This window comes from Rhododendron vialii, chromosome 3a (genome assembly GCF_030253575.1).
Source record: "Rhododendron vialii isolate Sample 1 chromosome 3a, ASM3025357v1".
Classification (NCBI taxonomy): Eukaryota; Viridiplantae; Streptophyta; class Magnoliopsida; order Ericales; family Ericaceae; genus Rhododendron; species Rhododendron vialii.
Genome location: NC_080559.1, coordinates 16,812,170 through 16,827,607, shown reverse-complemented (window position 1 = coordinate 16,827,607; position 15,438 = coordinate 16,812,170). Strand labels below are relative to the sequence as shown.

The following is a 15,438-nucleotide window of genomic DNA, read 5'->3' as shown; positions in this document are numbered from 1 at the left end:
ACCCTCCTGCCCCTTATATATTGTGTAAAATAACATGTGCCGACATTACGGAAGGCTGGCCCAACTTTCCCCCACAATTCACTTGTTAATTTCAATACCAGCCAAGACCAATGTCAATGGGCCCAATCCCCTCTCGGAAAAGGGAAAATGACGGCCAATGACATGTTTTGATAATTAATACCCGTCAATGACGTTTTCAACATTAACAATTGTTCTTAGCATGTTCTTGGAAGGTATTAATTATCAAAATACGTCATGGGTCGTCATTTTCCCCTCGGAAAATCATAAACCACGTGCAACCCATAGGCCCGGGAATAATTATTGATTAACCCTTTTACAATACAATACTGCTCGGGCCCACCACATAAATTGTATTGTTTCATAGCATAACAATCCATAAGACCTTTCAATTTGCACATTTTTGCACTCATCGGTCTCCAAGACCTACAAACACAATAAAGCGCTAAAATATATCAAGTAACATTGTAAAGTGACCGACAAAGCATAGATTAGGCGGATTAAATGAGTATTTTTCAGCACCTATCAATTACTCCGGAAGAAATATAGAGTTAATATAGTGTAATTACTAGAAGTTGAGGTGGAACTTTCTTTATTTTTTTTTGAAAGTTAGGTTAAGAAACCCGAAAGGACCCTTAATTTTATTTATTTTTTAATGCAGTTAGATGTATTAACGTAAACTGAACATGGTTTATCTTTTTTTCATGGCTATCAAATACCATACCATAATACAAACACATACAAAATTTCACCGAAAGATATCTTACCAAATGTCTTATTTTAAATTATAATATACTTTCAATTAATCTTTACTAGTATATATGTCCGTGCGTAAAGGCACATCGAAATATGTAACATTGTATCTCAACTTAAATAAATTATACGTTCTACCTAACTAATTTACGCTATAAATGTAATCTAAACAAAGAGTCAGTTATCATTTTAAAATATTTTCTATTTGATGATAAAAGGCAAAATTTATAAGAGATACATTGCTTAAAAAGTGAGGATACAAAGAAATAGAATGCCTAGACATTTTCAGCAGAAACCACTATATTTTATAATATAGATTAATCAAATAAGGAACTACATATTTTTAGGCAGTGGCGCAGGCAGCATGGGATATGTGGGGCACCACTGCAATTTCCATTAAATTCACTTTTTTTTTAATATACATTAGGTGTCCGAGCCAGTTTTCGCACACGTCAACTAATCTTAGGGGTTAATCCCACCGCCCACTTACGGGGATTCCAATTAAAGTCAAAGAAAAGTTGTCTATGGACTTGCCTTAAAGGAGTTGATAGCACTTAAAAGATTTCGAATATGAAATCTTAGAAATGAGCAAACCCCTAAGTTTCAAACCTTGACTACCAGGCAACCTTTAGGATTCAATAATTTCACTTTCACCCTTTACTTATAATGGTCATGACATTTGTATCCCAAAAATTCTACATATTTTCCTTTTATATCACTTACATCCATTGGTATCTTCGTTAAGTTCCAAAAAAAGTTCTTTTTGACTTATTTGTTTTACGTAAGGATTTGTTATCTATATATACCTGGTACTATATATATTTTACGTTTTAACTTATTTTTATACATTATTATTGTTTATTGTAAGTAAAAGATAGGAAATTGTAAACCTTGAGGTCACTGGAGAGTTTGTTTGGCTATTGATTTTATGGCCCTGGAATTAGTCGATGTGCGCATAAGCTAGCCTCAACACCTGGTTTATCGAAAATAAAAAAAAGATAAGAAATTTCTAATACCATATTTAATGGTGCCCTTGCCAAATGAAATTCTTGGCTACGCCACTGTTTTAAGAACAAATAAACATCACCCTAAAAAATTAGTAACCGTAAAAAATATTTTTACCTTGCGCCAATCCTCGTATTTTTTTCTAATGCACCTAAACAATTCTACAGTAAAAAAGCATATTAAGTTTAAACATGACTTTGTCATCTAAAGTTGACGTATTTGTGTACGTAGCTTAAAAAAGACTCCAATTATGATGTACCTAAAACCATTTCCACCTATTATTTGCAGAGTCTTCAAGTATGGCTCAGGGTTTTTTAGCAATACATCTAGAAGTCTCAATAGAGAATTCAACACTGTAATAAAATGCCGTCTCAAAAAATTCCCCCTGATTTGCATGATGAATGAGACAACACCATCGACATGAAAGTAAGCCATTTACTCTTCGAGTACACCAATATTTTTATTTTTATTTTGGGATAGAATTAGCTAGTATTTGAATGTAAGCCTTTTGCATCTTCAATCAAATTCTGTTATATTTAATGGTATTTATCCTTCATCAATATACAATTTTATGATAAAAATGTGAAACTTTTATTAAGAAAGGACTTTGAAAGTGGGAAAGTCGATAGAAAGGGTAAGATGAATACTAGTTGTTGAGGTGGGTTTTTGTGCGATTTCTTTTTTTTTTTTTCCCAGAAAATGGAGAATGTGTCAAGTATCATACATGTGCTTAGTATATAAAATAATCATGAAGCACTTGAAGAGAACGATCCATGTGCGTGCGGTAGACTGTTATCCATGTGTGTTTATCCTCAACTTTTATCTTTTTGTGGCTTTGCACTATAGACCGTCTTTGTGTGTTATTGGAGACAGTTTTTCCTACTTATGTACGTAATACTTTTTGTTGCTATGTTTTCTAGCTCTGCTGGTTGTGCAAGATATTAATTTACTTACGGCATCTCCAACAAAGATAACAAACACCAAATTTATTATCTCAAACAGGTGCTCCAACAGAGGTATCACACACCAAACTAATTCAAATCCATCTTCTCTCTCTACAAAATTGTAACGTTGATACCAACCTCCAAACACTAAAGTATAATATTCTATTGATTCTTTAATCATATGTACAATCATACTACAGGTTTATAAATAAATACATATACACTAAATATTTAAAAATACAATACATAAGTAATATCTATAAATATGCATATAAATGTAATACGTTTTATAATAATACTTTACAAAAACAATTCTATTAAAAATAGTATATATAAATATAAATATATGAATAATGTATATGAATTCAATATATAACTAATATCTTTAAATATGTATCTCTGTCTCATATGGAATAATTAGAAAATATTCTATAGTATGTTATTAAAATATAAGATATAGATAACATGTATACAAACACATAAACAACCAAATAAATATGTATATACTATAAATACATAAATAATATGAAGTACAAAATAAACATATATGTATATAAGTAAACATAATAAAATAAACGGTTAACATATATGATTATGGATAGTATTTTAAATTATATTACAAAATTAATAACAGTACAAAAATATAGTAATAACAAAAAAAAAATTGTAAATTCTGTTGAAGTGCATTCTACTAACTCACCTTTCAAATTTGTGGAATGGTAACAAAGTTCAGTTTTGAAGCTGACTTTTTTTTTTTTTTTTGACGCGACAGAAATACATTGATAATAATAAAGTGAAAAGTATAACTATACTGTCGCCGTTACAATAATGAAGACACGCCAGTGACGAGCGAAGGTCAAACTAGAGCCTAAGAAACAAAACACAGCGTATGGAGTTGCAAAATACGAAAGACACAACAGCTATGCTATCTCCAAAAGATAAATGCCAAACAATAGGCCTAAGAACGCCGACGATAAGTGAAGGCCAACATGAACCTAAAGAACTGAACATAGTGTGGAAAATGTGTGCGGCAACAGGAAAACAACAAACGATAATTAATCACAACTAATTAAACTACGAAACAGAAAACAAACCACCACCGAATTATTTAACCGACCCCGATACTACAACTAATCTACGTGCATCCAAGACCCAAAATGCAACCGTTGAATCCACCACGCATCGAGCAAAACTCAGAACAGAGGGCCATGGGCTGTAACCAAAGGCCAAAACTTGTAACCAAAGGCCAAAACCTGTAACCTGAAACCTGAAAGTGACCACACCGCTGGTCGAATCGCGCTCATTTTTAACAGCGGCCGACACAGATCAGTTAGCCAATGAACCAAAACCGTGGTGACCATACCGACAAAACCGCTGGCTGGATTCGCCCATATTAACTGCGATCGACACAGATCCGTTTGTCATTCTACACGTGTGCCTCGAACCATTGAAAGTGCCACCAACCAGCTTCACAAACTACCATTCGGATCAGTCGAAGCACCATCTGCAACAACCATCATCCGACATCCAAATCCGATTCTGCAACAAACAATAAAGCACCCTGGCCTGAACCTATACACTTTGGCACTGAACCGGCGAGGAAGGGCAAAAGGAAGGGGGAGGCCAGAGCCTGATCGGAACGGCAAAAACAAAGAGAAGGAAGAAGGGTAGGGTAATCCGATTGGAAAGGGAAGGCGATCGGGTGAGGGGAAAACTGCTGCTCGGCGGGGAGGGCAAATCAGAGGAGGGAGGCCGAGCAACAGGGAGAACGGAGGGGAGAAGCTGGTCACAGTTTAGAACGCCGTAGAACAGACCCTCAGGGAAGGCTGGACCGGTGATATTAGCGGTGGCGGTGGTGAGCGGCAGCAAGGGGTGACTTAGGATGCTTATTCGTGGGAAGGACGGGGTGGATTGACGGGTAGTGGCGGTGGGGGTGGCGGGGGAGGCTCCGCCTCCCCCCCATCCGGAGAAAACTGGTTTTTCTTAGCTTAGGAAGTACGCTGGGTTCCACCCGAGAAAACTGGTTTTTCTTAGCCACTTTTACCCATCTTACTAGTTTGCCCACCTTTGTGAGTTGGGTAGAGGATTAAATAGGGCGCTGCCCTCTATTTACTCCCATAACCCGTTAAAAATTTTCAATTATACTCGACAGTTAGTTACCGAAATTGAGATATATTTTCAGCGTCCAATTACCGAAATATAATATTTTTTTCAACAGATGTTTACCGAAAATGCATGTTCAGCAGTTGTTTACCGAAAGTTGAACATATTTTCGACATGTAGTTACCGAAATATAATCTTATTTTCAACAGCAATTTACCGAAATGTTATTTATGATTTTCAACAATCATTTACCGAAATTTAGTGAGCTACGAGAGTAAATAGAGGGCTGCGAATAGCGGTGCCCATTAAATAATTTTGTCTTTATTTTCATTTCTTTCCGTTTATTTTTCTTGTGTTTGGTGGGCCATGCCCCTTGTAAACTTGTATATTTTCGCATAAAAAAAAGAGCTTGTTACAATAAAAGTGAAATAACATCAATGAACACTTTCTGCTGAACTCTTTTATATGCTGAACCATGGCATAGATGAATCACAGTCCAAATAACCGCAAGGCAAACCACAAGACAAAACTGTCCTCCAGGACCCAGAAAGCGATTCAACACCATACAGTGCACAAAGTCTCTAGCTACATGTATGAGACATTTCCGACGAATATCTGGATTTAAAAGATTATCAGTAGATCATACATTCTCTACAGCATCTTTTTTCAATTCTTCTTCCTTCCCTCCAGTAGCCAACAAGTCAGCAGCTAATCTTTCTTCCAGTGCCCGAGCACCCCTTTCCCTGCAGTTTAAGTAACAAGTGAGGAAGCAGTTTTCACATATCCCCCGACCTTGAACAATTCCTGACTACAGGAATACCATTCAAGATGCTCTTCAAATGTTGTTATACTAATACTTTTAATTTCATGACAGTACCGTATGAGACTGTCTTTGTAAGCTCTTCTTTTTGGCTCAGGGAAAAGAAACAAAGAAATTCGCAGTTTATGCAATTTAACATTGCTCGTCATAAAATAAGTTGCCTGGAATCTTATAATGACTTATTAAAGGGACCTTCATATCCCTCCTGAATGGTTATTGACAAAATACTAATTTGCTAAAATGATAATGGAGAATAAGAAGTGCTACGGGCACGCCACCTTTTCCCGTATGAAAATAAAAAATTGCAGTCGATTTTTGGTAATTCATAAACAATTACTGAAAAGGATTGTTTATGTACATGCACAAAATAAAGGACAAGTATTTGGCAGAGCATTAGAATGTGCTCGAGCTATAAACTCCAATCAACGTACGATGCAATGATCATCACTCTTGCTGATGGCTCCAAGATGGTACCATAAAACCATCTCTTGCAATTGGATGTACTGTAGTGATTGGATTTTCCTAAATCTAATGTTGTCGCTGATCAAAAAAAAAAAAATCTAATGTTGTCAAGTTGTACACGACTATTTTCGTGAATAAGGAGAGTTTTGCCATTAGAACCATAAGCGAATGAGATAGAGATGTACCTACTTTTGATCAAGAAAAACAAAACCAACAGACAAGGTTCCAGAAAAAAAATGTATTCAACACAAGGGCATAAACCCTAAATCATTTTACATTATGGCTCCGTTTGTTAAAATGTTATACAATGTAAAATACTTTTTCAAAAAACAAACTTCAAACTTTTATTTTTTGGTGTTTGGTTGACACATGAAAAAACAATGGAGTAAATTAAACTTCAAATTCTCTCTTTTTGTCTCTTTTCTCTTGTGCGTCAGATTTTCAATCCTAAGGTGCTAGGGAGAGGGATTGGCGAGAGAGAATTGGGGGAAAAGTGGGGAACGAATGAGAGATTTTGGGCTGATTTTTGTTGCCGACCAAGGGATAAGGTAGTGCTGGCTTGCACGAGGGACGGGGAATTGAACCGGAAAACAACTTACGGATGTTTCGAGGAATATTATTTTACCTCCATTTCAAGAAAATCTTTTACAAGGAAAACATTTTACTCCTACTTTGTCCAACCAAATGCCAAAAAATGGTAAAATTTTACAGGAAAATATTTTATGTTGACACAAACGGAGCCTATAATTTTCCCTTTTTCTTCCTCACAGGCAATGTAAATTGACAAATATTGGTTGGATGCACACCATTGTTAAACTCATTAACGCTTTCCTCATGGAAAAGAGTCATTTGAGCTATAATATTTATCAAATCAACAGTTGTCAGCAAGTACTTCAGAGCAGAATTGACAATCTGCACTACATACACATGCAACTATTATTCTCATTTTCTGATATGTTCCTACAAGCAATTGTTTATCGTCGCAGCATGAGAACAGGGAACATTACCTCCTCCTAGAAGCCTCGACGGGGTGAGAACCTGGCAATGGGGCACCACCCAAGGTATAACCCCTTGCCTCATCCGAAGTTGCAGTTCTTCCACATAGCATCCGATGAAATATTGAAGCAATAGGATCGATTACTGGTCTGCATGTAATCCATCACACAGAAATATTAAAGTAACAGGACAGCACATCAAAGTATTATTTCCCAAAAAAGTACTAAAGAAGACGCTGAATTACCTTAGGAATTCAGGGAAGAATGTGGAAAATGCAAATTCATCGCTTGGATCACCCCTATGTTTTGTTTCTGGATTCTTCTGCAGATATCTAAGATAAATCCAGCTCATATATGTACCAAATATCAACGTTGGAAGGTATTTTGCTGGCTCTTCTGTAAAGAAGCTTACAACAATGGACAACAAGACTGATAGAGAAGGCAGCCACTGCATATAGCCAAAGACAATGCCACAGAGAAAGTGTTGAGGGATATTTCTCACCGCTTTTGATATAAAATGTTTCTGAAAGTGCAAACTAACCCAGTAACTAAATTAACGAAATGCATACCTTCGCTTTTATTTTCAACAAAGACAGCTCTTGATCAGGTATGATTTGCTTAATGCCGACTAAAAATCCAGATAGGACCCCATGGAAGCCGGAAATAGGCATGTAACTACCCAACAATGTACAGTAAGAAACTAAGAATCGATCTGATATGGATACATACACAAAAGTTGCAAAATAAGAAAGCCCCAATGCCTATGACGCCTTTCAAAAAAGGGGGAAACTAATAACCAATTGTGCGAATGTACAGTGAGTTGTACTATTGGTAAGTATCATATCATGCAAATGTAGGTACACTTTGCGGGAAAAAACATAAGTCATAAGGATAACATAATACTTACAGGTAGTTTTCCTGCATTGTTATGTAGTACAAGGAAATAGCCGTAACAAAAACACAGAGAGACGTCAAGAAGTTAACAACAAAGATGAACTTCAAGAACTCCCTAGAACCCCAAATGGGTTCGAGCAGCTTCCCAATAAAAAGGAGACCAATTGCGCTGATGATCACCTAGAGACCAAAAGACTATCAAAACTTCTCCAGGGAAAATATCAAAAGCAACAATGCTGTTCTCGAGGAAAAAGGAACAGATGAAAATTTGATAGGCAGTTGCATTAGCATTTCTATGCCAAACAAAATGCATACCTGATGCACCGATTGTTCAACGTAACCCGCAGTAATCAGGTTCCAAGCAAAGGGAATTGTCCTGCAAATAAGGATGAAGAATAATCTTTAGTGGTCAGCAAAGGGAGTATTCCAGCACTTAGTAGCACAAACCGGGTGCAAGAGCGGGAGCTGGTGTGGGGAGCAGAGGCACCTAGAAGCTCCTAAGGTTGGGAGTGCCTATAGAGTGTATTAATACAGATTATAAAGAAGTACGTATATAAACATCTTTAAATACTTAACCATTGCAGGAAAAGTGATACTTATTAAGAATTTTCCCGATCTTAAAAGGTAATTATTGGAAGTTTTTTCACTTTGCAAAACTTCTTGAGTGAGATAATTTTCATATTCTTATATCCACAATGGCATAACTCCCTTAAAAGTTAGAGAATAACTACCTTAACGGCCCGATATTCCCATCTTAGTTAGAGGGGAGCGAGCTCCCGTCAAGCTCCCATATTGGGAGTGCACCCATTTTAGAAGGATCCTGACACTAAGTTCCAGCACACAAAATCAATGTCTCTTCAGTCAGCTTCAATACATTGGAGCTAGAAATATTTAGTTTCCAGTAATGGAGAAACTAAAAATTAAGTATCTAAGTCGTAGTATATCCTTCAGAATAGCACAATTAACTGACAATTTTAATTCGGTAATCTTTCTGCAGAATGTTTCCTATTCATTCCACCCCCAAGTGGGCACAAAGAAGTCGATCTCCACTGTTTCAGTAGCCAGTAAACGCAATGTTTAAGTTGCTAACCAAAATGACTTGACACACTTTCTATATCAGTTGGACCACCACCATTCACACTGAACTTCGCCATGCAAATGAGTCCACAAAGATGACAAAGTTTAGCTCATTCAGAGTGCCCAAACAAGCACCTCTCTAGCAAACTGGGTAGAGTTGGGCACCTCACACCAAGGGTTCTCAGCATTCCATTTTCAGAGAAGTCACGACTTGACATATGTATATTTGCAACAAACAAATTATTGTAATAAGATCGAAAGGTTCATGTAGCCATAAAAAGCAGTTGCCCTCGATGCCAAATGCCAAGTGATTATCTTCAAAAAAACAATTTACAAGAGCCAATAATACCTTTTTAAATTGTCTAACAGCCAGCCCCAAATTTATAGGGGGAAAAAAAAAAAGCAGATCCTAAAGGGTTATACCTGGTTATAATCTAAGCCTCCTTCAACGTTAGCCATTATTGGACAAAGACAAACCTCGACATGGTAAGTTACAAGATTATCTACAACATCCCCATTATTTAGGGTAGATCAATCTAGAAACATGCTTCTTCAGATCAATAATTCTTCCATCTGAACAGAAGAACAAACATAATCCACTCGTTATTGCACACTAGAAAGGTCGTGAGTCAAAGAGCACAAATCACTTCTAAATGCCTCGAATAGTCGAATGTCAACTAACACGGCCATTGTTCTTATCCCTGGCAATTGAAATGGCATTCCCACACTATCAAAGCAATTCCAATACTACCAAAATCTACCTATCACATCTATTATCTATCAGCATTATAAAGGGAACACCCAACGTGAATTTGAGGCTGGCCCACATTATTATTTCCTACGCACTTCCTAAAAAAAACTGCCAAGAAGGACCAAAAAATCTGGTTTCTTCACCCCTCTTTTCTACTCCCACAAACCAGATTCCACCAGATATTGATATCAATGAAGATTTTCCTCATTCCCTCTTTTGCATAATACGATTTGCACATCCATCGATAGTGATGATCGGAACGTCACCACCTCGAGTAGTAATAGAACCTAAGTAAAAAAACAACAAAAAAGAAAGAAAAATTCATGGCGTATGTGTTTGCATGTATACATACATAAATGGTACTTTTTGGCCATCTGGCTCAAAAAATCCATGGGAAAATGGTTTGGGAGAACCATGCACCAATCGCCAAGCTTCCCAAACCTTGGTCTATCCATGACTACTCCATTCTCGCTTAGGTGGCGTTGGCTCTAGCATCACTCGCTTTCTCTCATATCCCTAGGCTCCTTACCTCTCTCTATGGCCGAGCCCGTGGGTGAATAATAAAGGGGACCCATTTATAAAAAGAATACGGATTCTCTACATTGCACCGTGTGGACTACTTGGTACATTCGGCTCATTTTTTGGAAAAACTTTTGGGTCCATAACGCCTCATACAGAGCTTTGTATGAGGCTTGTCAAAGTAAAAAATTCATACGGAACACAATTATTAAAAAAAGGCCTTACCACACTAGATTCCAACACAAATTTTCAATTTTTTATAAGTTAAATGTGTTCATATCAAGTATTGATCGGTGGATTCCAACACAAATTTCCAATTTTTTACAAGTTAAATGTGTTCATATCAAGTATTGATTGGTGTCCAAGTAATATACTTTTTTACTTGGTTGATTTAGAGAACATATTAATGCTCCTGGGGCACGGTTGAGCACGAATCCGGACAACACCAGATTCGTGCTCAACCATGCTCCAAGGGTATTGAATAGTTTCTCGTTTACTACTCGGTGAGATCTAGATGGGCCCAGAAATAGGTTGAAAATGGGCTGACTATACCCATGAAGTTCACAAAGTGGACTGCCATATCGATGTTCTTGCATTATTCTTAAGTTTTCGTTTTGCACACTAAAATTTTGTTTATATCTATGAACCAAAAATCAATGAACATCAATATTTTGTAAAGTAAATTTGGAGGTTCCTGATCAAAAAATGGAGGTTCCTGGAAATTTGAGTTGAAGGTCCAGCATTGCTCTTTACAGAATAGTTAACAAGAAATTATTCAATACCCCCAGGGCAAGGTTGAGCACGATCAACCATGTAAAAATCACATTAATTGGACACCGATCAATACTTGATATGAACACATTTGCCTTGTAAAAAAAAAAAATTTGGGTTGGAATCCAATGTGGTAAGACCTTTTTTTTAAGTTAAATGTGATCCATATGAATTTTTTACTTTCACAAGCTCTGTATATGGAGTATGGACCCAAAAGTTGTCTAAAAAATGAGCCGAATGTACCGAGTAGTACACACGGTGCAATGTAGAGAATCCATATCCTTTTTATAAATGAGCCCCCTTTCTAATTCACACACCGCCTCAACCATAGAGAGAGGTAGGGAATCTGGGGATACGAGAGAAAGAGAGCGACGCTAAAAAAGAGATAAAGAGAGCCAACGTCGCCTTAGCGAGGGAGGGAGTAGCCATGGATAAACCAAGGTTTGGGAAGCTTGGCGATCAGTGCATGGTTCTTCCAAACCATTTTCCCAAGAATTTTCGAACTAGATGACCAAAGAGTACCATGTATGTATGTATACATGCAAACAGATACGCCACGAATTTGTCTAACTTTCATTTTTGTTGTTTTTTACTTGGGTTCTATTTACTACTCGAGTTGGTGATGTTCCAATCAAAGAGCGCACTATCAGTTTAGAAGAATGCTTTTGAGGTCCGCAGAGTGTTGATCGGAACGTCACCACCTTGGTAAGTTACAAGATTATCTACAACATCCCCATTATTCAGGGTAGATCAATCTAGAAACATGCTTCTTCATATTAGTAATTCTTCCATCTGAACAGAAGAACAAACATAATCCACTTGTTATTACACACTAGAAAGGTCGTTAGTCAAAGAGCACAAATCACTACAAAATGGCTCGAATGTCGACTAACACGACCATTGTTCTTATCCCTTGCAATAGAAAAGACATTCCCACAATATCAAATCAATTCCAACTATCAAAATCAATTCATCCATATCATATCTATTAGCATTTTAAAGGGAACACCCCTTTATGGTGTGAACTTGAATTTGAGCCAGCTCACATTTTTATTTTGCTACACTACCCCTTTGGCTGCCTAAAAAACTGCCAAGAAGGGCTTTTCTACTTTCACAAACCATATTTCAACAGATATTAATCTCAACGAAGATTTCCCTCATTCGCTCTTTTGTATAATACGATTTGCACACCCATCCGTGCCCCCAGGTGTCTAGTACATACACAATTGCTATACTCATTTCCAATTGTGCTGTTTTCCCAACCGCAACTGTAGATGATAAGTAACTTAAGAAGAGAATCACCTGGCTGGAATGAGGGCAAGATAATCGACAGAAGAGGGGAGGATCTGAAGGATAATGTGTCCACCAACAAGTACTACAGCTAGGCCTTTGCACAGCCTAGTAAATCCAGTGAATAAGCTTGTTCCCTGTCGATTCAAACGCGTGTTTAATATCATATATTCACATACATTGACACAGAAGGCGAGCAAACAATGCGAAGTAGTAAGAAAGTTAACGGTATTGAAGAGTTAAAAATACTTTTGACTTCTCAGTTTAACCAACTGTTATTAAAATAAAAACTGGGAGGAAAAAAACTGTATATGTCTTCAGCGATCCTAGAGAGAGAAACTACGAGAATTTCCGGATCTACTGGTTCTTCAACCAATTGAGAATTGCACACAGGTTAAATATCCATCTCCATATACACATGTACTGGTATATCAGAGAGAAAGCGCAACATACTCCTGAAATCGCCGGAGAACTCATGACGGCTAGAGAGCGAATGGTGATCGTAGTTGGATTATGAACGCTGCAGATCTGATTTTGGTCCTGAATTTGGGACTGGTGGGGGGGATCGGGGTTTACGGACTATAGATCACAGGCGGTTGACAACATTGTCAGCGAAGAGTTTGATCTGCTACGACGCGGGACTCGGTGCGATACCATGGACCAGATCCGGAGATGCTATAGTGCACCCATGTGTAGTGCGCGTATAAGGCAGCGCATAACTGTCAATCTCTATCAACTAACGGTTTAGATTAAAAATAAATTCTGAACAGTGGTCAGTGAAGAGTTTGTTTTTAATTGGGAGTTTATAAATGCAATTGCGAATTTACTGCATACGATCCGTTTTTTAAGTAAGAAATTTTTGGACAAAAATGCCCTTAAATGTAGTACATATAACCACATTCATACAACCACACCATTACAATACAACCCACTCCTCACTCCTATTCCATCCATTATCTTTCTGCATTCCTCCCTTCCACCATAGCTGAAACTTTGGAAAACTAGGAGCTCCCACCATTGACCTAGCCCACCTTCCACCTTCTAAATCTCACCTCCCAACTCTCAATGCAAATCTCAATTTCTTCCTCTCCCTCCTTGCTAGAGAATAAGTATTTGGCCCAACAAATAAAAGCAATATGCATTTCGAACTTGGTCTTTGGGGATTAGATTCATTTGCAACCAACATGGTAGTTGAGAAAGAAAAGGTAGCCATGGATGTTGTAGCTTTGGAGCCAAAATCGCAGCAAAAGCAAAGCTCCTCCAATTTATGTTTCTCTATCTCGACATTATCAGATTCTAGAGCTTGATTATAATCAAAAATTTCAAACTCTAGAATCTGAAATTTTTAGAAAATATCATATTCTAGAATCCGAAAATTTATAGTGAATATCAAATTGTAGAATCCGAAAAATATACCGTCGGGACATGTTTAAAATATGATATTTTCTAAAAATTTATGATATTGTCGTCAATTTTCAAACTCTAGAGTTTGGAATTTTGGCATAATTTCAAGTTTTAGAATCTGACAATGTTGGGCCAAAACCCGGTTAAAAATGGAGGAGTGATTATTGTCTACAATTTTTGAACTCTAGAGATTGAAATTTTGGCAGAATTCCGAGTTTTAGAATATGATATTGTCATCAATTTTTAAACTCTAGAGTTTGAAATTTTGGCATAATTTCAAGTTTTAGAATCTGACAATGTCGGAACAGAACCAGGTTAAAAATAAAGGAGTGATGAGTTAACTCTTGCTGTGATTTCAGCTCCGAAACTACAACATCCATGGCTACCTCTTCCAAACTTCCATTTCCATTGCACAGCCTACATTGCTTCACTAATTTCCAAACTCTTCTAGCACTAACACACGAGAAGGAACATGTTCAATAGGCTGGTGGTGGTGTGGCGTGGTGGTGGACGCTACTTGTGCTGGTAGTGTGATGGTGGACGGTACTCGTGCTGGTGGTGTGGTGGTGGTGGTTTGAGGAAGAGAAAAAGATGAAGAAATTGACAATGGGAGAGAGAGAAGGGTCGGAGGGGGCAGGGGGAATGGTTGAAGTTCAATTTTTTGGGAAAAAATTAGGTTTGGGGCAGGGAAGGGTAATTTGGGAAGATCATGGGTACTTTTGAGGTTGTATGTAATAAATTGTTATAAAATTTGGATGTTTCATTTAGTAGACGTTGTATGCAGTAAATTCGCAGTTGCATTTATAAACTCCTTTTTAATTTAAACCGTTAAAAACACTTTTAAACGATTACGATGCCGCTTTACATGGAATGCACTCCAGCGTTTTCCAATCCGAACCGGACTGGACCGAGAGAGTATCGGTGCTCCTTTGTGCTTAATTGAATGTGATTTACGTTAATTTCACTACGACGGACATTATACACACTAACTCGAATTGTACACAAAGAGATAGAGAGTTTGGGTCAATTATTTTGTAATATATGAATGTGAAATGATACGAGTCAACTAATTAAACGAGACGAATACTAGTTAAATTTGCCTAACTTTGAGATTGACATTGATTACTATTTATTTTTTGTGTCTCGTTCATTCAAAAATACACATTAAATGTGACACGATATTATCTGAGTATGCAACCCTTAGCTTTGTACTTGCTCTTCTTTGAAGATCAATTTGAGTTTGTTACGCTCTTTGCTGATTGGAATTTATTCAATCAAGACATGTTTGGTTATTTTTATGATTTTAGGTATATATATATATATATATTGTTAATTAATAGAAGAAATCATTTCATCATATATGAAGCACAAGTCCATTATAGAGTAAAAACAAATAAAGAGCCCCTTTAAAGGAAGAACACCAATACATAGGTGAAGAGATTCGAACTCCTAATCTTCTAGTGAGATATAAGAGGAATTGAAAATGTCTTTAATTTTTTTCCTTTTTGTGGATTAAACATGTTCTTCATGTGTACCATTGCTACGTGAATAATTTAACTGCATACTTTCCGGCAATTTGACTAAAAGGGTTACGGTGTCAACTTGAACACGACAAGATTTTACATAGGTCAA

The 15,438-nt window shown here is 37.0% G+C and overlaps 1 protein-coding gene across 1 annotated transcript; it reads right to left on the bottom strand.

Moving 5' to 3' along the window:
* Positions 1-5,252: 5,252 nt before the first annotated feature.
* Positions 5,253-13,054, bottom strand: LOC131318751 (rhomboid-like protein 19). Its single transcript, XM_058348711.1, has 8 exons — positions 12,856-13,054; positions 12,415-12,539; positions 8,310-8,370; positions 8,008-8,174; positions 7,670-7,775; positions 7,346-7,548; positions 7,113-7,250; positions 5,253-5,566 (listed from the first exon to the last, which is right to left on the bottom strand). The coding sequence occupies exons 1-8, from the start codon at positions 12,877-12,879 to the stop codon at positions 5,464-5,466; spliced, it is 927 nt and encodes a 308-aa protein (XP_058204694.1). The 5' UTR covers positions 12,880-13,054; the 3' UTR covers positions 5,253-5,463.
* Between the last annotated feature and the right edge of the window lie 2,384 nt (positions 13,055-15,438).